The sequence below is a fragment of the Lycium ferocissimum genome, chromosome 8, assembly GCF_029784015.1.
Source record: "Lycium ferocissimum isolate CSIRO_LF1 chromosome 8, AGI_CSIRO_Lferr_CH_V1, whole genome shotgun sequence".
Lineage (NCBI taxonomy): Eukaryota > Viridiplantae > Streptophyta > Magnoliopsida > Solanales > Solanaceae > Lycium > Lycium ferocissimum.
In genome coordinates, this window is record NC_081349.1 from 39,362,115 (window position 1) to 39,387,079 (window position 24,965).

At 35.9% G+C, this 24,965-nt stretch overlaps 3 protein-coding genes across 5 annotated transcripts; 2 read left to right on the forward strand and 1 right to left on the reverse strand.

Moving 5' to 3' along the window:
• Positions 1–691: 691 nt before the first annotated feature.
• On the reverse strand, positions 692–7,122 carry LOC132068416 (GCN5-related N-acetyltransferase 3, chloroplastic). The gene is made up of 4 exons (XM_059461989.1): positions 6,607–7,122; positions 1,924–1,982; positions 1,732–1,788; positions 692–1,334 (listed from the first exon to the last, which is right to left on the reverse strand). The coding sequence occupies exons 1-4, from the start codon at positions 7,048–7,050 to the stop codon at positions 1,172–1,174; spliced, it is 723 nt and encodes a 240-aa protein (XP_059317972.1). The 5' UTR covers positions 7,051–7,122; the 3' UTR covers positions 692–1,171.
• Positions 7,123–9,680: 2,558 nt separating this feature from the next.
• Positions 9,681–14,269, forward strand: LOC132068417 (translocase of chloroplast 34-like). 3 transcript variants are annotated; one of them, XM_059461992.1, is made up of 9 exons: positions 9,681–9,866; positions 10,575–10,630; positions 11,109–11,213; positions 11,359–11,466; positions 11,557–11,681; positions 12,251–12,515; positions 13,596–13,664; positions 13,743–13,904; positions 13,990–14,269. In XM_059461992.1, the coding sequence occupies exons 3-9, from the start codon at positions 11,115–11,117 to the stop codon at positions 14,065–14,067; spliced, it is 906 nt and encodes a 301-aa protein (XP_059317975.1). In that variant the 5' UTR covers positions 9,681–9,866; positions 10,575–10,630; positions 11,109–11,114; the 3' UTR covers positions 14,068–14,269. The 3 variants fall into 3 exon arrangements, with proteins under 3 accessions (XP_059317975.1, XP_059317974.1, XP_059317973.1); XM_059461991.1 differs by lacking the exon at positions 10,575–10,630 and having other exon boundaries at positions 11,072–11,213; XM_059461990.1 differs by lacking the exon at positions 10,575–10,630 and having other exon boundaries at positions 9,682–9,866.
• Positions 14,270–15,395: 1,126 nt separating this feature from the next.
• Positions 15,396–24,588, forward strand: LOC132068420 (ATP synthase subunit delta', mitochondrial-like). Its single transcript, XM_059461994.1, has 2 exons — positions 15,396–15,796; positions 24,017–24,588. Exons 1-2 carry the CDS (start codon positions 15,533–15,535, stop codon positions 24,359–24,361), a joined length of 609 nt encoding a protein of 202 aa, XP_059317977.1. The 5' UTR covers positions 15,396–15,532; the 3' UTR covers positions 24,362–24,588.
• The last annotated feature ends 377 nt before the right edge of the window (positions 24,589–24,965 follow it).

Below are 24,965 nucleotides of genomic sequence, written 5' to 3' on the forward strand. Positions count from 1 at the left end.
CCAAAAGTCATTAAAAGTCAAAAACTCATTTCTCACGAGCATGCCAGCATGATTTTGGTAAAAGAAAATAACGAATTGAAAAAGACTACTAAAGTTCTTGATGATTCTGAGGTAAAAGCTTGCTTAAGTGCATACCTGAGCCTGCATCTGATTGAGAGAAACAAATCCCTGAGCTGTGCACTAGTTCTTTTCTCGCAATTGAAAGCTCTCCACTTCTTCAATTTTCGTTGAAGCCTCATAATCCCTAAGCACTTGGCCAGAATTTCTTTCAAAATCACAGTCTCAGCGGGGAGCTTCTCTTCGAGAAAACATGCTCTCTACATTAAACATTGACGTGGAGGACCAAATCTTGGAGAACTGATTCAGAAGTGTCAACAAGCATCGAGAAGTTAGTTTTTCAAACTGGATTTGCATTCCCTTCGACGGGGATGATCTATGTAGGAGCCCTAGTGGAAATCAGGCAGGCCTATCCCATATTTTCTCATTTCATGCAAAGCTCTCCTCTATATTGATTCAAAAGGTGAGAGAATTTGTGGCTGCTCAAAACTTCTTTCTCAAGAAGTGATGAAGGAGAAAAAGGTGCAGCTATGCTGCATCACTGTTAGTTTTATGCTAAATGACTTCAAATTATTTTCATTTAAGACTAATCCTGCAACTTTTTCCCTGTATTACCATCTCAGCTAGACAGGAATCAGAATAACAGTCTAACGTTAGCAAAATAAAGCGTAAAAAAGAATGATTTCAGGATCCACAAGAAAGTGCAATATCTATTCGTTCAAAGCATGTACTGCAATTACAATAATACCCCATACTACACCTAAGAATAGAGATTTTACTGTACACATTGAAAACATCTGGAAAATGACAGATTTGAAATAATTCAGCCCTATCCAAGCAGCATCCATCACCTTCCAGCTTTAGCTTCTCCACTCTTTCTTCTGTCCAACTTTGTCTTGGCCCGGACGTTTTGCATTCACAGCCATTATGATGCATTTCTTTAGATACTTGAAATGATAAAATCCAAAGAATGGCACAGGAAGAGGGAGGACAAGGAAGCTCTCCAAATGAAACTAATATACAACACTCCAGCGATGATTGCAATTGAAGTCTCATGGAAATTACATGAAGAAATTTCCACTCTATTGGCATTACTTGATCGTGAAAATAGAGATTATATTTTAAGGTTCCCGCTTACTGATGGAACTAGTAAAAGCTTTCTACCAGCACATGTTACCATCTGCTCACCCTCTGAGGGGGTAGCAGTAGACCTAGTATACATCATTGTAGTGGATGCCAATACATCATCTCCAAATCCGCATGCTCTGAAAAACAGCCTAGGGGAATATATGGTAAAAAATTGTGAGCATAGAAGTTTCTCCTTCAAAATAACAGCAGGAAAGATTTTCTTGATTATACATGAACATATAGGACAATTTATCAGACAAAAGGCTCCAACATGGAAGAATATCTATTAAGAATTCAAGGACCAGTTTTGCAAGGATGTCCGCATTGTATGCCAGAATTGTTAGCTTACACATATTCATGCAACAAAGACATAAAGCATGGCAAAAGAAATTAATAATTGAATCTACATAAAATATCTCTTAGTCCATTAAAGTGGTTGCTTGAATGAGTAAAAGACAGCGCATCTTATTTCAGCATAACAAATTTTAAGGAAACAAAAACTGCCAAAAGAGTGAAGTTTTGCTGCCTGAAAAGTAATGAACTCACTTCTCTTGATCAGAACAGAGGGCTGCTATGTCATATATGTCTCTGTTGGCAAGAATCCTGCCAGCAAATTGAGCTTCATGAACATCGAGTAAAAGGGTCAAAAAGAGAACTCGTGCAAGCATTATACATCTACAATGTGTGCCTCTGACTATATGTGCCTATCAGAATATAATGAAAACAAAACATGGCAACCTTAGTATCCTTTGAACTATCTTCCTGCCAATGCCTCTTCTTCGTAGTGAAGGGATGACCTGCAAATTACTGAAGCACAATCACATGAATACTCCATAGATTATATATCCCATGGTATTGGATCATATATACCAAAAAGAAGTAAATGGGAAAATTTAGATAAATCCCGAATAACAAAGATCTCTTTTTTTATTTCCTTACAGGCTAGTGTTTAATCAAGGATCTCAAATGTACTTATTGTTGCTACTTTTGCAGTTAACTTTAAGGCATCCCCCAAGTACCCTTCAAACAAGGAGCAGATCCGCTCCATGAAAAATTACTCTAGTAGTTGTGATGCAAATTTAGCATCTGACATGTGTCGTCGTGAATTTTAAAAGCCGAGACAGTGACATTTGTACAGGATGCACCCGTCTTTTACCTTTCTATTGAATATATCTACTTTCCAAAAGCCACCATTTTTTACCTCTTCCAGGAAAGGGGAAACCCGGCAAAACAAAAAGTCTACAATTGACAACTTTTTTCTCATCTTTTTCCTTTTTGTACCAGCCTTGAACTCATGACCTAGTGGTGTGGAGAGAACTCCCTCAACCACTTTGAACAAGAGTGACCTAGTCTACAATTGACAACTGAAAGGCTTGTCTTCTTCTAATACTTTTAACATATTCTAATTTATGTCTTTAGACAATACATTGAATCTGGTAAGTTTTCATTTCTAATCATCGAGTGGACATATTTATACTAGATTAGTGTACGTGCGTTGCATGCGTTTGTCGCGTCAATTTAAGATATTGTATACAAGAAGAACGAATTATGTAAAACAAAAAAAATAACGTCAAACAGATGATTCATTTAATGACCAAAAATATTATTACATAATAATTGAATATCCTCGAACCTATAAAGATAAACAATTCAGTTAAGTTGGTTATATAACGCTTGTAATTATAGATGTATCATCTTAGGAGACAAAAATATGATTTCAAAGTTCTGAATATTAAAAAATAATTAAATGATAATTTTGTCAATGGAAAATTTAGTTTTAGAAAAATAATTCGATTGTGGGCTCAAAATTCAATCATATATCTTAGCAAAAATGATGCCAATAAATGAATGCATAACCTAAAACAAAATCACGTTATAAAAAGAGTGGACTTTAGATAAATAAAACCATTGAAATTTCTGCTTGATTATGCCAAATCCTACTTGCATAATCTTTCTATATTTTATATTATATTAAAAGCACTAAGGACCTTAGAAATGTTGATTGAACTTTTTGTCCTTCATTAAAAGACTCTAGCATAGACAAAATTGTCATTCAGTATTTTTCCTCAAATTACTATTTAATTATCTTTATAATATTTCACCTATTTTATTTTTTGGAGAAGTAAAAAAACCGACCATTATTTTTGGAGTCCTTTTTGACTTTGACAACATTGCCTAAGTTAAAATTATTTAAGGCAGTGTTACGAAAGTCAAAAAGGACTCCAAAAATAACAGTCGATTTTTTTACTTTTCCGAAAAATAAAATAGGTGAAATATTATAAAAATAATTAAATAATAATTTGAGGAAAATAGTAAATGACAATTTTGTCTATGATAGTCTTTTAATGAAGGGCAAAAAGTTCAATCAACATTTCTAAGGCCCTTCGTGCTTTTAATATGATATTAGATTATTTGTCGATTCGATTTTATTGTTCAATATGCATCTTGATAAATGTTTGTCATGGTACTGTAAAGTCCAAAGTATTAACTTGCTTTTTTTCTTCTTTTAAAGTTAAATGGTAACTTTTTTTTTGATGAAGTAAAGTTAAATGGTAACTTTAGCATGCATAATGCACAGATGTTCGACAAAATAAGTCTGAAGAGTATGTGATCTTGAGCTTAAACTTGGTCTTGAACTTAACAGCGACGCAAATGTAATAACTTTTATAATGAGTATGCAAGAAGTATTGGTTTTAGTATTCATAAAGAATACTTGAACACGAATAGGAAATTAGGTTATATGATGTCAAGAAAGATTACGTATTTCAAAGAAGCTTTCGGTGGAGATGATAAAAGAAGAAATAAAGTTAAAAATCAACAGATATAAACTAGAATTAAATGTCAAACTCAAACTATTGTTACGCGTTGACCATTCGGGAAGTATCATATTACTAATGTTTTTTTTGATTAAGCACCGGGTGTCCGAGTCTCTTTGAATCATATTACTAATGTTGACATATAAGATAATCATCTTCTTATTCAATCTGTCAATGGCTCACATATTACTATCTCATTGAAGGATAAGTGAAGTACAAGCTCCTGAATGTGATTTGACATAAGATTGTCTCCAGCTACTTTTGATTTTACAAGTCTCCGAGCAATAATCGTATAAATTTAGGTTATAGTGAGTAAGATCAGAAGATTTATCTTTGAACAAAACGACAAAAAGCTAAGAAATAAGGAGAAACCAGAATTATGTAGTCTCACAAGTAAGCAAATTACATGTTTCTCCTTATTACAACGTTTTTTATCGTTTTATTCGAAAATAATTCCTCTGATTTCTTAGTATTACGCAAAATTTACTTAACCACTCGCTTGAAACTCACAAAACCAAATATAGCTTTAAGCAAATCCAGCATGTTCAGTCAAATAAATTTTATGAGCTTGCATTTCATTTATCATTCTATGAGATAGCAACATGTGAACCATCAAAGGTGGAGCAACAACCTTAACAATATGATACTTTCGAATGATTAATGCAAAACAACAATGTGTGCTTGACATCTAATTCTAATTCCTTTTCGTGGATTTTTAATCTACACCGTTTATGATATTCTCCAAAATCTTTTTTTGACGAAACACATAATCTTTATTGACGGCACATATCTAATTTCTTATTCGTGTTCACGTATTTTTGTAAGTAACAAAACCAACCCTTCTTGCATACTCGTTTTATAAGTTAAGTGCATCATCATCTCTATCAAATTCAAACCCAAGTTTACGCTCAAGATCAACATACCATCAAGATTTATTGAGAATTTCTTCTAGTGCAGTATCATATATGTTTTTCTCAAAGTTATTTATTAAACCTCAAGAGAACAAAAAAATATTAACACTTTGTACTTTAAAGTACCAAAATAATGACCAACAAAATGATATGCGAAGACATATATTGAACAACAGAACCAAACTTGAAAACAAGAAATAAGTACTTGTTAGATAAATCAATATATTCACCGATCATTAGAAATAAAAAATGGCAAATTGATAGATCCAAGGCATAAAACATAATCATGTTTAGTTCCAGTAAACAACTGATAAACATAAAAAGTAAAAGAAGAACAAAAACCTTTCAACACTCAATGGTAGTGCTTCCTCGGAAAGGGTAGATGCTATTAATTTTGAAGAGATATGTTCAAGAGAAAGATAAAAGGTGAGTTGCATCCTGCACGTATGTCACTCCCAAAATAAATCTCAATCTTTCAAATTCACAAAGATGCATGTCAGCAATCTAAAGTAGCATTGACAACAACTGGAGCAAATTTTATAGGAAAGGAGCTACTCCTTCAAACGTTCTAAAAAGTGCTCTAACTTTCTATACTAAATAATATTATATCAACTTCTCAATTCCAAAATAGTTGAAATCCCTTTCTCGAATCCCATCAAACTATGGCCAGAGGCGGATTTAGGATTTCTAGTACATGGGTGCACTGTTAAAAAAGGAGGAAAAACCGTATCAAGTGGCACAATTGATCCCAATTCCTCTTGCTAAATAACTCAACCTTCAACCAAGTGCCCCATTCAACCTATTATACCAACTTTAGAAAATATGTAGATAAAATATCTAATTCTGCGGAGCGACCATGAGTTCACGTGCCCCAAAATCTCCCCCATAAATTCACCGAGTCTATGGCAACCGTCCACCTTTTACCCGGGGTGTGTCTGGTTTTCAGTACTACACATTGCTTAATAACACAGGTTCCAGATAAAGATCTTGTTTTTACTCCCTCCGTCCCATTTTAACCTTTTACACGTCCATTAAGAAAAGCAATAAATACAAGGTATAATTTACTAAGCTACCCCTATCGAACAAAGGTTGACTGATTTTTCCTCTTAAATATTCTGCATACTTCTTTAATGTTAAGAGTATAATTGGAAAGACATAATACATAAATAGGCCCTTAAACTTGGCCTCAATTGGGAAGTATGCCCTTAAGCTTTTGGTGTGTACAAGTAGGCACCTCAACTTGTATAAAGTTGAACAAGTAAACAAAAATGCTGACGGGGCACTGACATGGCACATAATTATTGGAGGGCCACGTAAATGCCACGTCAGCATTTGTGTTTACTTATTCAACTTTATACGACGACACACCTGTCGAGAGAGAGAGAGAGAGAGAGAGAGAGAGAGAGAGAGAGAGAGAGAGAGAGAGAGAGAGAGAGAGCCTACTTATGCACAGAGAGAGAGAGAGAGAGACAGAGAGAGAGAGAGAGAGAGAGAGAGAGGCCTATTTATGTATTATGCCAATTGGAAACCATTATCAACTTTAGTCGCAAATTCCTAAAGCTACATATATTTTGAGCTAAAACAACAGTTAAAATGGGACGGGGACGGAGGGAGTACTAAACTGCAAGCAACAAATTCAACTAATTTCACACATAAAAATAATAACACAACAATAAATCAGCCATTAATCTAACCATAACATCATAGATAGCAGCAGTCAATCCACAATCAGAAACAGCACGTCCAAAACCAACCAATTCTCCATTACCCGGCGTCACCGGCACCACTTTACCAATCCAATCTCCACCAATACCCGTTAAACCCGACCCGACCCGAGACTGAACCAAATCCGGTGCGAATTCGGGTCGCGTAAACACCGAAACGACGACGTAGCTGTGAAGTAACGCTTTTTTGAGCTTGTTGATATCTACAGGCTCAACTCTACCTTCTGAGTTTAGTTTTGGAAAACGGTGAGAAGAATGGTTGCATAATGAATAGAGGTTTTTAAGGTGATTAGGGTTTATGTCTTTAGGGTTTGTGGAGATAAATATTGGCGGCGTTGCTTTGATTTCAGAGAGTGTTTTGTGGCGGAATTTGGAGGGAAGATAACCGCCGTGCACCGTGGCCACAACTGCCATGTTTTTCTTTTTTGGTTTTTTTTTTCTTCCTCTTTTTCCCCTTTTATATGCGGCAAAGTACCAAAAATGCCCTTGGATTATCGAAAAAGGTCTAAATATGTCCGTCGTCTCCACCAAAAGATGTGGTGTAACAGATGAAGATGCTCTTCTCTTAATCAGATTTTAGGTTCGAACTCTGAGTATGAAATTTTTTTTGACATGACGCTTTTTCGAATGGGCCTTACACGGTGCGAATCCGGATTACTTGAGCCCCAATTGGATACCCTACATCGAGAAACTAAAAAAGATTGTCCTTCGTCTATCTATTTTGCTAAAATTAACTCTCTGATTATATTTTTGCTCACTTATACCCTTTGACTAAGGTCAATACTGAATTTTAAAAAATGTTTATTTAAATTCCTAGTGTAACTTCTTATTGATCAATTAAAACGGTGACCCCATTACAAAGACTCACCCATATGTACCCTTTTCCGGACTAACTCAACCCGAACAAAAAGTCTAAGTAGCTATGAAGTAACGCTTTTTAAAGTTTGTTGATATCTACAGGTTCAACTCTACCTTGTGAGTTTATTTTTGGAAAACGGTGAGAAGAATGGTTGCATAATGAATAGAGGTTGCTAAGGTGATTAGGGTTTACATTAGGGTTTGTGGATATGAATATTGGTGGTGGCGTTGGTTTGGAGGGAAGATAACCTCCGTACACGGCGGCTATGTTTTTTTTTTTTTTTTTTGGTGTGTGTGTGTTCCTCTTTTTCCCTTTTATATATTTTGAGTTTTTGGATAATTTCGACTACCTTCTTGGCACTTTTGGTAACTATACTTTTATCCCTTGTAGTCTCCTTTTTTAACACACTCTTCTTGCATCAACAACCCCGTTAACTAGTTTGCTGCCAATTAAAGTCCTTTGTCACTTCTGTATGGCCAATAGATTTGTATGTAGTTATGTACCAAAAGAAATAAAAATAACTTCCTTGATTTGTCTCCGTATTATGATTATATGGTAATAAAAAGTTGAATACGTAAAGGATTGCCTAAACTTGTTTAAATGGTTTATTTAGATATTCAAACTACGCCTATGATTTAGTGAACACTTGACCTATGCTCGAAGTGTGCTTGTTGGATAAAAATTTGTCAATTATAAACTAAGCTGAAATGCATGATGTTCACTTGCGGTTGATAATATATGGCAAATAAAATCGGTGAAAAAAAATCAATGTATGGAAAAACAAAGTGAAACTAAGAAAGCGAGAAAGGAAAAGTAACACCAGAAAAGCAAATTCCACCTTCCGGGCAATAATTTCTATACAAATTTAACTCATGTAAATAATTATATATTATCTTCTGACCATCACTTCAAGCAAATCCCCTAAGGATCTTTGCCGTCCACTTTTATGTTATCTTCCGATATAGACAATTAGGCGTCATACAATTCGTGTTTATGGTCGATTCAATAGTTGTCAATGTCGAGACCAAATTTCCACTCTACATAGATGCAAACTCAAATCCATGATACTTTGAAAGACTGTCAAATGAATTCGATCCAATTAGTGCAAAGTTCACACGTAAAAAGAAGTTAAACGTAATTCTTATTTTTATGATAAAACATCTCCTAATCAGTATATTCTGTATTTTCTTAATCATAATTTTTTACTTGGTCTATGAAAACTTTGGTGTTAAAGCGCGATAAAATGAGGTGGGAAGATGAACGAATAATCTGTCAATGCGTCGTTGAGAAACAAGGCATTAAAAAAGAGTTAGGAAGAAGAAAAGGAGAAAATAAAACAAAAGTGGTTGGAAAATTCCATTTTCCCTAAAAAATATTTACTATAGCTTATAAAGCATTTCACGAACTTAATTTTAGGCAGCAGACACACATAGGTCGCATCGCAACTCTGATCCAATAGATAGACACAACATAAATCACATGTTCAATTAGTTATAGACTTAACTTTGAGTGTCTAAATAAAAATTTCAAACAAGCTTAGGGACGTCGACATTCAACCTAACAAGTTGAGTTGGTTGACCTTGATGCTTTCTCGATCGAGCTTGTCGCACAGAACTTGCCTAGTACGATTTACCTCTCTTGTGTGATTTGCGGGCTATTACACTCTTCACACCCAAAATGTAACGAATACAGGTTCTTGTCAACAAGGAAAAACAAGTTACTCCATAATTTTATGTGCCTCAGCCATACAATCGTTTGGTATGATGGATAAGGAAAAATAATCACGGGATAAGAATTTAGTACCATCATATCTTTTATTTGGTTACTAATCCTCGGATAAGTTATCCCAGGATGAAAAATAATACTGGGATAAGTTATCCCTGATAGAGAGTGGAATAACAATACCAAGACTAGTTATCCCAGGATAAAATAACGAAAATAATAAAAATAGCCCCGAGATCTCTCAAACTCCTTTTTCTATTAAACAAGGCAGAGGATATTTTGTAAACAAATAATTTTTTCTTAAAAATTATACATTTCATGTTACTTTTAATACAACAAATCAAATAATAAATAAGAAATAACACCAAGATAACTAACCCAACCCTTAAATAATTTCAGTATAACTAATTCAACGTATAACTATTTTCAAACCAAAAGACCCCTAGTACATGCCTTGAGTGGGTGGGTAAGAACAGTCCATTATATGAAAACGATAAGGCCGTCCTAAAAACAACTTTTCCTTAAACTCTTCACTCTCAACTCAAGTCACACCGACTAGCCCCGCACAAGTTGCCCATTTATCTCTGTGTGTTGCATATTTTTGCACACTTATTATACAAACAAACAGCTTTTTTCTCAATCCAAATTGGTGAGTTTTCTCTAAAAGCTTTCATTTTCCCCATTTTTCATTTACATATTCTTGTTCTTTTCTGTATCACAAACCTTTTGGAATTACATGTTTATTTAAATATTAATGTTTTAGGGTGAGTTTGCTTAAAGTGGTCCTGTAATTTCTATATTTTCTGCAGCTTTACTTTTTTCATGGTATCCACAAGACTTAAAATTTAGGGTTTATATAGAAATATTTCTCGTTATTTGTTTTGCTTATTTTTATTTTATTTAGTATGCTGATGATATGAAATGAGCTTAAATGAAGAAGTGAGATTCATAGAGCCGACCCCAACCTGTTAGGTGTTGTTGTTGTTGTTGTTGTATGTTTGACTGGTCCATATAGGCAATACTAGGGGTGTCAAATCGGCGGGTTGGGCTGAATTTGTGCGGGTCAAAATAGGCTGAGTTAATAAATGGTCAATACTTGGGCTGAAATTAGCTAAAAAGCGGGATAAATGTGACTTATTGGGACTACGGTTTAGACTAGTTAGTGACTTGTATGTCAGCAAGGATAAATGTGAGTTTTAGAGAATAATGATTTGTGGTAATAAGCAACTTATTTAGTATTGGAATGAAATGTGTCTAAATAGAGTGGCCCAAAAGTAGAGGAGGACCCCAACTAGCTTGAGATTGAGGCATAGTCGATTGATTTTTGTTTTGATTGGAGTTATTTCCCTAAATGTAGATGTTTCTTTACCTGTGCTGGTGGAAGATAGCAGGTACCTCGTGGAAATAATTGAGGTGTGTGCAAGCTGACCTAGACACCACAGTTAATAATTATTTTTCTTTGTTCAACTGACTAGGCAAATTATTTAGTATTGAAATGAATGTGTCTAAATAGAGCTGACCAAAAGTAGAGGATTCATAAGAGGACAGCAACTTGTTTGGGATTGAGGCATAGTTAGATTGTTTTTGTTTTTCATTGGAGTTGTTTCCCTGATTTTAGATGTTCCTTTGTTAAATTGCCTAGGATTTTTTTTTTTGTATTGAGATGAATGTGTCTAACTAGTAACTAGTGTGGCCTAAAAGTAGAGGATTCATATCAGGGCCCCAATAGTTTGGAATTGAGTTGCAGTCGTGCAGTTGATTGGTTTTATTTTTGATTCTAGTTGCTTCCCTAAATTAGATGTTTCTTTGCTCAATCGACATATGTTCTGACTGTACCTTCTTTAAATTCATTAGATTTTAGTTCTAACCTGGACCTGTTTTGCATGCTTAGCTATCAATGGCATCTCAGGTGATAAGAGAATGGGTCGGATTCCAACAGTTTCCTGCGGCCACTCAATCAAAGTTACTTCAATTGATAGGAAAATTGAAGCAGGAGGTAAGAGTCTCTCTCGTTACCTGATATGCTAATTTCTATCTGTGTTTTCTGGAGTGTACGACCCATTATTTTGTTTTTTATTTCTTGTCCAAATGAGCTTATGCACGTTTATTTGGCTGACATGTGGATTGTTCAATTGCTGTAGAGTGGAAGTACATTGACAGTCCTAGTAATGGGGAAAGTTGGTGTTGGAAAATCTTCAACAGTTAACTCAATTTTAGGGGAAAGGGCAGTTGCTGTCAGTGCGTTTCAGGTACATATTCCTACAGAATTTAGTTGAAAACGTAACCTTAGACGCTTTCTTGTGGTTTAGGACATTGAAATAAGGTTTCTTGTTTTTCAGTCAGAAACTCCAAGACCAGTGATGGTTTCACGTTCATCGGAAGGATTTACATTGAACATTATCGACACCCCTGGGCTTGTTGAAGGGGGATATGTCAATGACCAGGCTCTTGATCTCATAAAGAGGTAAATATTTACATGCTGAAATATTTTGGTACTTCTCTTGCTCCTGTTGTGTGGTAGGGATGTCTATAGGGGTGGCAAAATTAGCCCATAAACATTTGACCCGCCCAACTCGTTCAAGTTTGGTCGGGCCAATAACCCGGCCATTTATTAGCTCAACCCGTTTCCTAAAAATGGAGCTGATATGTAGCCCAAATTGACCCATAGAAACCTTGTCGTTCCAAAAAGATTTTTTTATTTGATATGTTATATATAGCCATAATTAAGGAAAAAAAGCTGTTTTATTAGATACATAAAAAATTATAAAAGAACAAACAAAGAAATCAAAACTTAGTAAGAATTGGACGGGTTGGGTTATAACCCGCTCTTTGGCCCATTTTAGCCCAACGCAATTCAGCCCTAGTAAATTTTGGGCGGGTTATTGACCTATCCATTTATCAACTCACCCCATTTTGACCCGCCCAAATCAAGCCCAGCCCGCCCATTTGACACCCCTAGATGTCTATTCCTTTGTCTGACTAATGCTATTTTTTTTTGTTTTGTTTTTTTTTGGGGTAATTGGATCCAAACAGGTTCCTCTTGAACAAGACAATTGATGTTTTGCTCTATGTGGATCGTCTTGATACATATAGAGTGGATAATTTGGATAGGCAGGTTGTGAAGGCCATAACAGATAGTTTCGGCAAGGAAATATGGCGTAGAGGACTTGTGGTCCTCACACATGCTCAGGTCTCCCCTCCTGATGGATTGAGTTATGACGAGTTCACTTCGAGAAGATCAGAGGCGCTTTCCAAAATTGTCCGCCTGGGAGCTCGAATTAGGAAACAAGAGGCTAAGGTGGGTCACAATCACTACTTTCTTCAATGCTTGAAGCAGATTTTGAGGTTTCTTACAATCTTGTTTCCCTTCCCTGAGTCAAATTTTCTTTGGCACAATTGGCATTTGGTATTTTCCTTTCATTTTTGTGCTCTATTGAAATCTGTTTGCAAAAGAAAAGCTGGAGTTTATACCGATTAAAGAGAACAACAGCTGGAGTTTATCTGTCATGCTCCTGGCAACCATATTTGGATGACCTCACTTCATTTCACTCCACTCACTTCCTTTCTGTGCCAATTGAGATGGCATAACTCAATTAATACAATTAAGAGAGAGAGAGAGAGAGAGAGAGAAATTGTCCATTGATTTCCAAAACTGAACAATGATAAATTAATTAACGTATTAAGCTGATTAAAATTAAAATGTTTACCTATCAGTTAATGGTTCTGCCAGTTAAATAACCATGCAGATAATCTGTCTTGTATCCCACCTTTTTCTTCGTGTTTAATTCAATTTTCTCTACATGATATCCTCTGAACTCGTCGTTTCTTCATGTTTGCACACCGTGTTCCCATGGTACGTGTGTGAGATCCTCCTTCCATTTGATCCTAAAAGTAGTTTAAGCACATATAGCACACTCCTTTTTTTTGTGTGTGTGTGTCTGTGAGTGGTGGTGGTGTATGTGGGGGGTTCATTTGTTGGGGAGGGGTGTGGTGACGACAACCTAAGTTCCAATGATCCAACCTGAGAGGATCATAGTATTGGTTTTTCTCTCTCCAAGAATCGCTGTTTGGTCTCTATACTGGATTGTTGAACACTCTGGAAAGTATACTGCACAAACCCTAGTCTAAGTTTTGACTTTCAGTGTGTTTGTGTATTAGATACATTTTTTATACTTGCATTTGCAAAATTAACTTGAACTTCAGTTTCAGAAACAACAAGTGGAACCGTGATAACGGTGAAAAGCTATCTTTCCCCTTCTTACTTGAAACAGTTATTATATGTTTGATTTATTTTTATGGTGCTTTTTGTATAAGTATCCTTACATAGCAGTTTTTTTTTTTTTAAAAAAAATACTTATCTGACTGTTGTTGGTGTTAGGCTTCTTCAATTCCTGTTGTTTGCGTTGAGAACAGTGGGAGATGTAACAAGAATGACAACGACGAAAAGGTTAGATATACGTGGCTTTGTCTTGTTAAGTTTTTGTAATATATTATGTTTATTAACATGGTCTGCATGGTTCAACAGATTCTTCCAAATGGAACTGCTTGGATACCCAACATAGTCCAAACTATGACCGAGGTTGTCTTGACTGACAGCAGGAATATCTTGGTTGATCAAAAATTGATCGATGGACCAAATCCCAACAATAAAGGCAAAATGCTGATTCCTCTTATCGCAGCATTCCAGGTGAGATTTCAGTCTTAAGGTTTCTCTGTTGCACTAGTAAACACGCGATTCTTGTGTTGACCGCCTGACTTTGTATCTCTGGCAGTATTTCTTTGTTGTGAAAACGATCCAGAAGTGGATCAAGAATGATATTGCAAGAGAGAGCAGACCTTCATGGGCGTAAGCAAACCATCGGCACTGGCCTCGTTAATCCAATTAACTTAATTTCCCCTCGGGTTCTTTGTAGAACTTTGAGTTTCCTTGCCAGTAGTTCTATTCATTTTTGGTAATAATGTAGCAGTTATGCATTTTTGTTAATATTGTACTAGCAGTTATAGTCGGTGATATTAGTTGTATGCACCAAATGAATTTCCATTTCATTTGCTGATCCTGGCGTTATACTTTCGATACATTTAAGTTATTGCAGTGTCATTTTTATAAGATGAAGTCCACATCTAAGTATTATATCGAACAAACACAAAAGTAGCAAAAAAGGGGAGGAACTAGAAGTGAAAACATATTGCTTACTGCTGATCGAGCTTATCAAATAGGATAATGTACAATATCATCTTGGTATTGTTATTATTGAAGATTGTAATTCCAACAAATTACTATTATACACACTCGAGGAAGACGAATAAATGTGAAGATTATCTCACAAATAAAGTTTATAGTCGTGAAGGAGATTTGTTAATTTGTAAAAATGCGTCTCTTTTTGTCAAAGAAAAGTTCTCTGGAAAGCAGTTTTCATAAATCGCAGGTTCTATTGTAAAGCAGTTTTCATAAACCACAAAAGTAATTTTGACATCTTTTCCATTTTGGGATGTTCAACATGTTTGACTCGATTCAATTTTTATGCTACCACTTTTATAATTTTCAGTTAAATCCATTTTTAAGCAGAAAAACAGAAAGAAGTTAAATTCATTAAACAATTCAAGGTTTAAATTTTTGACATAATCTATTTTCCATTAAAATAAATTTTCACTGAGTAATTTTTTCATTATTACTACTCCCTCAGTCCAATTTATACGGAGGTGTTTGACTTGATATGACGTTTAAAAAAAAAAAAAAAAAAGAAGACTTTTTAACTTTGTGTCCAAAACAAGCCTTAATATTTGTGTGATTGTAAATCATATCATAAAGCTAAATTATTTCTAAATATAAAAAAATATCTTTTTTTAAGGACTGATTTAACATTATTATAAGTCAAAATAACATTTTAAACACTGTGCCACTGAAAAAAGAAAAATAAATAAAAATAAATGTGGTGACTAAACAAAGAACAAAATAATACTCCTTCTGTTTCAATTTATATGAACTTATTTCGTTTTTAATTCGTGCCAAAATAAATGACCTCTTTCTTAAATTGGAAACAAATTCACTTTATAAAATAATTTACGGCTACACAAATGTTCAAGACTTATTTTGAATCACAAGTTTTAAAAGTCTTCATTCTTTCTTAAATATCGTGCCCAATCAAATGGTTCCACATAAATTGAAACGGAGGGAGTATCAATTTTTACTAAGATTCTGTTGCATTTGGGCCTTAGAGAAATTAGGATCCAAAAAAGAAGTCATTCCATCAAACCCTTTTTTGCTCAACTCCGATCACTTTCTCCAATCACCGTCGATCTTCTAATCGCCCAATAATGTTGCGACACGCGTCCCGATGTGTAACCAGAGCCGCCACCACAACTCTTCGGTGGCGCCGTCCATTTTCAAGCGATCTACAATCGGAACACGTGGCAGATCCAAACTTCATTGAAGCATGGAAGAAAGTAATTCCAAATGTTGAACCACCGAAAACTCCATCAGCATTCATGGCTACTAGACCTGCTACGCCTTCGTCCATTCCAACTAAGCTTACTGTCAATTTTGTTCTTCCTTACTCTTCCGAATTGTCCGGTAAAGAGGTAACATTATTATGGATAATAATAAGCTCTTCCTTTGGATATTTCCTCATTTATGATATGTTATAGGCCTTTTCAGTGATGGAGCTGTAATATATAATGACTTTAGATTTTGATCTATAGAATTTACTGATTTGAAATTATGTGATACTCCCTCCATCCTAATTTAAGTGGCTTAGTTTGACTGAGCACAAATTTTAAGGAATAAAAAGAGACTTTTGAATTTTATAGTCGTAAAATAAAGATGTGTATAATGTACTAAAATGTCCTTTGAATCTTGTGGTCCTTTAAATTTGCTATGTAGAATGGTTATATTCTCAACTTATTAAATATAGAAAGAGACTCTTTTTGGGATAGACGATAAAGGAAAGTAAGACACTTAAATTGGGATGGAGGGAGTAATTTTTTATGATTACAAATAAGTAGAAAATGTTTGAAAAGCTCTTCCTTACTCTTCTGAACTGTCCGGTAAAGGGGTAATATGGATAAAATAAGCTCTTCCTTTTGAATTCCTCATGTATGATATGTGACGGTAAATCATCTAATTTTCGGATTTTGATTGATAGAATTTAACTGACTTGAAATTATAAGTATCATAGTAGGTCAGATTTGATTGCCTCATTTCGAATAGTTCAAGGGCAAAACTGTCACAAAAACATAAAAAAAAGGGCAGCCCGGTGCACTAAGCTCCCGCTATGCGCGGGGTCCGGGGAAGGGCCGGACCACAAGGGTCTATTGCACTAAGCTCCCGCTATGTCACAAAAACATAACGGAGGGTAAATTTGACTTATTTTGAATAGTTCAGGGTTTTTTTTTTTGACCCGTTTGCTTTTTTTGATTACGAATATGTAGAAAATGTTTGAAAAGATTGTAGTTAAGAAAAAAATTATTTGGCTTTCCAACGGTGATATTGTAGTATAAAATAGAAGAAAGGGAGTACAATTTCCATAGTTGATGTTAAAGCAACAGAGGTTCAATTTGTTGACAGCAATTTTTTATAACAATTTATAATTTTCCTTATCAACAAAAAGAAAAGAGGTTCAATACCACCTTTATAGTCTTAACTCCTAAGCAGATTGAAGCTGTGGAGTTAAAGAGATTTCTGGCCTATAAGTTTTATTGGGAGCCTCTACAGGATTATCTCAAAGATATCAACAAAGTGACTCAAAAAGGTGGTGTACAAGCTGGTTGATAATGCACATATGGATTTAATAGGGAAGGCGAAACATGGATGCTGCACTAATAGGTAATAGCCAATGGGTGCCTAGACACAGGACAAAAAGGGAACACATTAGGAGTCCTATATAAGTTAGAAATTGAGAAGGCTATGATCATGTTAATTGGAGTTCTCTTACCATTATGGTTAAGGAAGTGGGATTTGGACATTTGGTAGTATATAGATTATCTGGGTGACTTTTTATGTGAGCACTGTTAAGTGCTCCATAATCATAATGGAATTCCTGAAGCAATTTTTTTTTTTTTTTTTTTTTTTTTTTTTTGGGTTTAAAAGGCTTGAAATAAGGAGATCCTATCTTCCCCTCCCTATTCATTTTAGTGATGGAAAGTTTCTGTGAAATGGTGAGAGCGGCCAACATAGATGGATGGTTACAAGGATTCAATGTAACAAACGACTAATGTATTATGGAAGTCTCCACCTATTGTATGCGAATGATAGCCTTATCCTTTGTGATGATCTAGAAGATCAATTAAGTCATTTGAAATTGATTCTAGTGGTTTTTGAAGCAAATTCTGGTCTTTCTATTAATTGGAGGAAAAACCTATTCTCGGTCAATGAGGTGCCAAACAATGCTAGTTTGGTTGGAATTCTTGATTGTCTGATAGGGAATTTGCCTATTATGCATTTGGGTCTTCCTTGCCGCCCTACCTTTCAAGGTGGGGGTTAGGTCTGCGTACACTCTACCCTCCCCAGACCCCACATGGTGGGACTATACTGGGCTTGTTGTTGTTGTTGTTGCATTTGGGTCTTCCTTGTGGTGCTAGTCACAAAGTTGAAGGGATACTCGGAAGATGTTGAAGAAACAAATGGCTATTGGATTCTGTTTCTAAACCACAAAAAGGACATCTAAAGCATAAGCGAAATCCCTTTTTTTCAAAGTCTCTTGAGTCAGGCAAGCCTCTCTTGCCGCAAGCCAGGTAAAACACAACTTTTGTAGGAGCCTTAACTTTCCAAATATATCTCCATGGCCACTGTGCAATTTGGGGACTACACTGGGTATGTTGTAGGAAAGATATGAAAAGCGGCTTGGAAGCAGGGAAGAAATCATACATTTCCTTTGGGGGAAGATCAGTGGTTAACAGTGTGCTAGATTCTTTACTAACTTATGCAATTTCCTTGTTACCTTTGCCAGCCAAGATTGAGAAAGCGAATTGATAAAGTGAGAAGAGATTTTTTATGGCAAGGTAATGATAAACCTGGTCAAATGGAGCACACTCGTCAAGAATAAGAACAATGGAGGATTGGATATCAAAGATCTAAGGGTTATTAATGAAGTACTATGCGTATTCAATTATGAAAAAGAGGCCTGCCAGAAAAATGCTATTAAGAACAAAAAAGAAAAGAATAAGAACACAAAATTTAAAGGTTCAAATGCTCTAATTTGGGTTAAACACACATTCTGCCATGTCAGCATCGGTGTCTAAGATATATATATATGTGTGTGTGTGTGTGTGTGTCAAGTTGAAGTGTTTAGTTTGTCACTGGGTAAGTTTAAGTATCAAACTGGCAGTTGGAGCCAAGTTTGAGTGTCTGTCTATGTATTTGCCAAAAAATAAGCACTCCTGGCTCCCAGAAGCTTTGTTTGTTTTGGTCAAACTGCATATGATTCCATACAAAATTTGGGTTCAATTCTTAAGTTTGTGAAATCTTGGTACAAGTCTACATTTATTATTTAAGTCCAAATATGTGGATTTAAATAAAGGTGTAACTTCATTTTTTGGATTGAACGCTTAATTTGGGCTTTAAATTAAATAAGTTCATTTTATTAGTTTCGAGCTCAAAAGTCTACTTTGGTTGTAGGGCCAAGCTCATGCCACGTATTCAATGACGTGGCATTCCAGTCAAGTCACATGCCAATAAAATAATGTCATGTGTTCAAGTGATGTGACATGACATGACATGACAAGTTAACATAAAGACCAATCAAAGGTCGCCAAGTGTCCAGATAACATGGCTTATTCAAAAAAAAAAAAAGTGTCCAGATAACACGGTTCATCCAATCAAATATAATCTTATCATATAGCTTTTGTGAATGGTTTGATGACTCATGTGAACCAAACAAATTGAAGAAAAAAGGATTGTACTTGTCAAAAAACTCCTTTCTCCTACAACTATAAATAGGGGTCTCCATATGGCCAGAGAAACAAAAAATACATCAAGCAAGCTGAAGGAAAGCTAAAGAAGCTCTAAATAGAAACATTCAATGCCTTTTCGTTCGTGATAAATCCAACAACAAAGTTATAATCAAGATTCTATCCCTTCAAGAACAAGCCAAGAACCCTTGAATATTTGTTCTTGAGTAGAAGAATCAAAGAACATCATTTGTAAAATCTAGTTGATAATTCTAATTAATAACCTTTTCTTGTCTTGAATATTTCACTCCTTTGCCAATGCAAAAAAAGGATGTTCCACGTACTTTAGTTGAAACATCAGAACACAGAATGTACATGTACATCAAAGACATGATAGGACAGAACATGCCATGTACCACTTAGCCGTAGCTGGGATGGGAAGCTCTTCCCATACTCGCATGTAAGCATCAAAAGAAAAGTAAGAAAATAGAAATTTGTGTTGAACGCATTCGAAATAATCAAGACAAGAAAATGTTACTAATTACAATATTTAGTATGAAGAGATGATACGAGTTATAATCTCTAGGATATCACTAGATCTACAATTGACATCTTCTGATTCTTCTCACGAACATTGATTCAAGGGCTCTTGGCTTGTTCTAGTAGGGAAGAAACCCATCACAAACTAGGATTTAAGATTCAACTGTCATGAACAGAAGATTTGAAAACGCCCGCTTAAAATCTTGATTTGAACTTTGTTGGATTTATCACTGACGAAGATCGCGGGTGTAGCGGAAGAATTTGAATGCTTTTCTTTTGAGCTTCTCTAGCTTTCCTTTAGCTTGCTTGATGTATTTCCGAATTTTGTTGGCTTTACGAGGGCTCCTATTTATAGTTGCACGAGTGAGGCTTGGTACTCAAGCCATCCAAAAGAAAGGAAGTTTCAAATATCTTGGGTCTATTATATAAGAGAATGAGGATATTGATGATGATGTCTCACATCGTATTGGTGCAGGGTGGATGAAATGGAGGCTCGCTTCAGGAGTGCTGTGTGATAAGAAGGTGCCACCAAAACTTAAAGGCAGGTTCTACAAAGTAGTTGTGAGACTGACTTTGTTGTACGGGGCAGAGTGCTGGGCAATCAAGAGCTCTCACGTCAAAAGGATGAAAGCTGCTGAAATGAGAATGTTGCGATGGATGTGTGGGCACACCAGGCGAGATAGAATTAGGAATGAAGATATCCGGGATAAGGTGGGAGTGGCATCAGTGGAGGACAAGATGCGGGAAGCGAGACTAAGATGGTTTGGGCATGTGAGAAGGAGAGACACAGATGCCCCAGTGCGGAGGTGTGAGAGGTTAGCTATGGATGGTTTCAGAAGAGGTAGGGGTAGGCCGAAAAAGTACTGGGGAGAGGTGCTTAGACAGGACATGGCGCAGTTTCAGCTTACCGAGGACATGACCTTAGATAGGAGGTTATGGAGGACTCAGATTAGGGTAAAAGGCTAGTAGGTAGTCGCAGTTTTGATCTACAGTCTATTGTCCTTTGATTCTTGCTACTATATGTTGTTTCTTGTGCTTCGATTAGCTTATTTATCTGTGGTAGCTACCTTTCTTTTTTTCGCATCGCTCTATCATGACTTATTCGCTTTCTTTAGTTTCGTTTTCATTTTGCTTTGAACTACTTGTGCTTATCTAACCTTTTCTCGTCGTGTTTTCTCCTGAGCTGAGGGTCTTTCGGAAACAGCCTCCCTATCTTCCGAGATAGGGGTAAGGTCTGCGTACACTTTACCCTCCCCAGACCCCACATTGTGGGATTTCACTGAGTATGTTGTTGTTGTTGTTGAGAAGGTAGTTCGTGATGAATTCTTCAATTTGATTGGTTCGCTTGAGTCATCAGACCTATTGCAAAAGCTTTGTGATATGATTGTATTTTATTGGTTGAGCTATGTTATTTGGTCACTTGATTGGTCTTTATGTTGATTTGGCATGCCACTTCATTCGAACATATGGTATTAGCTCGTTGGCCTATGATTTGACTGGAATGTCATATCGTTGAATACGTGGCATGGGTTTGGGTCCAGATGAAGTAGCCCTTGGACTTGAAGCTAATAAAATGAACTTATTTAATTTGTAAAGTCCAAACTCCTGATTAACTGTTCAATGCAAATGAAGCTGGATTTAAATTTATTCCATATAATCATACATCAAAACTGATCCAAATAAATTTTAAGTTCTTACAATGTGATAGATGGTACTGGTGTACCAAGATAGCTAGAACTACTCATGGTGTGGCAATCTAGAGAAGAGTATAAGATCTTCGCTTACTGATAAAAAATAAAAAAAAAAGATCTATGCAGCCTGCATTTTTGGAGAAAATTGGTTTCAAAGTTGGTGATGGTAGGAAGCTATGTTACTCGGACTCTTCAAAAATATCGATTGGTGTGTGTCGGATCCTCCAAAAGTAGTGTTGGATCCTCCAAAAGTAGTGTATTTTTGGAGGATCCAACACGGGTGCGGTAGCAATTCTGGAGAGTCTGAGCAACTTAGGTAGGAAGATCTTACTCGCATGAGCCTTTGATGGAACAATTTCAAGATATTTTCAGATCGGTATAGCGAACTGAAGTTTTTTTGGAAGATTGTGAAACAAATGGGGCTTGAGACATAACATCTTGATAGGTATAGTGAACTGAAGTTTTCTAATAGCGAATAAGGTTACTGTGGAGATCAAATAGTACACAAGAAAAGCTATTATACAGTTAATTCTTGCAACAGGATGCTGACAGGCGAAGATCAATAAATTAGATTATGTTGTCGGAAGCAAATACGGAAGACAAAAGCACCTTACAAGGCGGCTTGTTTGCATGGATTTTTGCTAAGGAAGCTTGCTTAAAATAGAACAACCTTCAAAGAAGACATTTCTTTCTGTGCCGCCGATGTTACTTATGCGGCGAACAACCAGAAACTCAATCATTTGTTTCTACACTGTTCAATATAACATACCAACTGTGGCACCTTTTTTCGAAATTATTATGCCCTTGTTGGGCAATGCCTGACATTGCTGCAGTCATTTAAAGAAGTTGGAAAAGAAAGGTGACAGACAAAAGAAAGTTTATTGGGGGGAATACGATCCTAGTTTGAGATGTTTTAAAGCCAAATCCAATTCCACTGAGAAGATAAAATTCAATTGCATTTTTTGTTTTAATTTGTGTAAAATAATACTTTTGCTTTCAAGATTAAAAAAGGGATATACTTTTGCCTTTTTGCTTTCCTTGTAGTGCTCCGTACAACACTAGCTTAGTGCTGGTTTTTAGTTTATAACGTCTTACCTTTTAAAAAAAAGTGTGGCGTGGGTGATATCTTAGGAGGAGAAGAGCAAGAAAGACAAGCACCACTATCTCATAGGGTGATGGAGTGGAGGAGGATGGTGATGGTGGAATCAAATTTTGCTCGACAACTATGGTGCATGATGGTAGAGAAGAAAACAGAAGGAGATGTTTTGATTGGGTCGACCAGGACAACTCATGAACAGAAAGAAAATGTACATAGCTGATATAACTGATATGCCTGATCTAATTCTACCATTTCTAGTTCGGAGTGACTTCTTTATTACAAGCTTGTAAAGTATGTCTTTGTGCAACATTGAACGGGTCCTAATGTAGTGAAGTTTTTTGAGTTATGAATCATCTGCTTTACACCCCCTAATACTTGAAGGTTTGCAACCAAAACATAGTTCGAGGGAAAGTTTTTCTCAATATAAGTAGTTGGAGGGCCACTATGACACTTTCCCGTTTAAATAAACGTTGAATTAGTGAAGGTGGAATAGTTAGTAGAAAGAATGTTACATAAAAATTTATACTATAGTGTCAGTTGAAGATATAAAATTAAATAAACAAAAGTGTGCTCTCTCTAATAGATTAAGGCTTTAGATGCTTTCACACACCTCAATATTACATCAGAGTAGTTAGAGGTTCTAGGTTCAAGTGTCATTGTCGTAAAAAATATCTCGACGTGCTTGGCTCATGAAAAAGAATCAGGCCCGCATGCGGAAGTGTGTGGAAGATATAATTAACTGAATCGAAGTGCGACCATTCTAACAGTTTGAGCTTTTAAATGGGCGACCACAAACTTCAACAAATAAAACTACTCTTTCTAGTTTGAGTTTAGGTGATGGAGCATATTTATTATTTACATTTTGGGAGACATTCTAATATGTAAAGCAGGTCAAGTGGGACAATAAGAGTAGCCATTCTGGATATTGTTTTTAAGGGATCAATTGGAAAGGAAGTTTTTGTGGTAGTGATAGTGAATCAAATCTAAGCTTCATGAAGGTTTTCTAAACTGAAGCCTTCTGTATCTTTTTTTTTTTTTTTTTTATGGCAATGAGCCTTTTGTATTTTATTCTTGCTAGATAGTAATTACATGCAGAATTCCTTGTGAAGTCTTCTTTTATAGGAATGAATTAGTTAGCAGTCATTGTTGTGGGAAAAGCAACTAATAATATGCTCTTCCATTTGTATAATTTAAATTTGGTTTTGCTTGGTTTAATTGATCAGTTTATGCTACAAGAGAGTAGTGCAACAACCGTAAATACAGCAGTTCAATTGGTATTAAATTTCACAAGAATCTGATTAGCGTGGAGTCTAAACTTTGTCGTTATTAAAATTTGGGCTAATTTCCAAGGGTGCTCCACAAATTGTTGATATATTCCAGTTTCTGGCTGCAGTCTCATTTAGCATTGTATGCTGAGTATTAATAAATCAGAGTAACATTTTCTAGCTCAATGTTTCAGAGTTGTCAAATTTTGTGGTAATACTTGTGTGAGGTTTAATACTATGCTTATGATGAATGTGCATCAGTGGGTCTGAAAAATCTGATTCAATGTCTGATCACTCCTCCCTTTTGCATTATATCCAGGTTGACATGGTTATTATCCCCGCAACTACGGGACAAATGGGTGTCTTGCCTGGGCATGTGGCAACAATTGCTGAGTTGAAGCCTGGTGTCTTATCAGTTCATGAAGGCAACGATGTGACCAAGTACTTTGTGAGTGGTGGATTTGCATTTGTTCATGCAAATTCTTTTGCGGATATTATCGCTATTGAAGCTGTACCAGTTGACCGCATTGATCCGAACTTGGTTCAAAAGGGCCTCACTGAGTTCACTCAGAAGTTAAGCACTGCATCAACCGATGTAGAAAAAGCTGAAGCCCAGATTGGAGTTGATGTACACAGTGCCCTTAATGCTGCTCTCACTGGTTAAACACGCAGCAATACAATCTTTGTCCTTGGTGAACTTTCTTTTTTCCGTTTTGTGTCTGATTGATACTTCTTCACCCTTTTGCATAAGCTGATGATGACGATGATTTCTATTTCAAGTCGTGCATAACTTGAATAAATGCTTGGGACAAGCTTTCTTTGCGGTTCTTTTTGCTGCTATATCAGGTGTATGCTGAACTGCAGTAATGAGAAATAGATTGTTCAAAAGGAGTTATGCAATAGTTTCATGCTACCTAATAATTAGGCTGGGATGTACCTTCTGTGTTGGTTTCCAGGTCTCTGTGTCTCTCTGTTGCCGTTACAGAGCTTTACGTAACCCTTGCTTTACATACATCTAGGGTCATTTGATTTGTGGGATAAGCGATAACAATCCCGGAATAGAATGGGGATTTTGTTATCCCGCGTTTGGTTGAGTTTTCGATTCCAGGATTGGGGTATTATTGTTATACCACCCTAAATGTGGGATGACAATCCCGGGATAAATTCCAAAATGAAAAAGATGATTTTCGTCCAATGTGAAATTGAAGGTCAAAAGAGACCTTTGCTTCTCAAAAGGATTTAAATTACGCGATGTAGAAAGGCAAATT

Coding starts and splice junctions, on each gene's coding strand:
- LOC132068416 (XM_059461989.1), bottom strand. CDS start 7,050: ATGGCAGTTGTGGCCACGGTGCACGGCGGTTATCTTCCCTCCAAATTC. Junction 1,983..6,606: donor CTGCTATCTATGATGTTATG/GTTAGATTAATG, acceptor AGTAATTTGCAG/GTCATCCCTTCACTACGAAG. Junction 1,789..1,923: donor ATAGTTCAAAGGATACTAAG/GTTGCCATGTTT, acceptor ATTTGCTGGCAG/GATTCTTGCCAACAGAGACA.
- LOC132068417 (XM_059461992.1), top strand. CDS start 11,115: ATGGCATCTCAGGTGATAAGAGAATGGGTCGGATTCCAACAGTTTCCT. Junction 11,682..12,250: donor GCTCTTGATCTCATAAAGAG/GTAAATATTTAC, acceptor GGATCCAAACAG/GTTCCTCTTGAACAAGACAA. Junction 13,665..13,742: donor AGAATGACAACGACGAAAAG/GTTAGATATACG, acceptor ATGGTTCAACAG/ATTCTTCCAAATGGAACTGC.
- LOC132068420 (XM_059461994.1), top strand. CDS start 15,533: ATGTTGCGACACGCGTCCCGATGTGTAACCAGAGCCGCCACCACAACT. Junction 15,797..24,016: donor CCGAATTGTCCGGTAAAGAG/GTAACATTATTA, acceptor CATTATATCCAG/GTTGACATGGTTATTATCCC.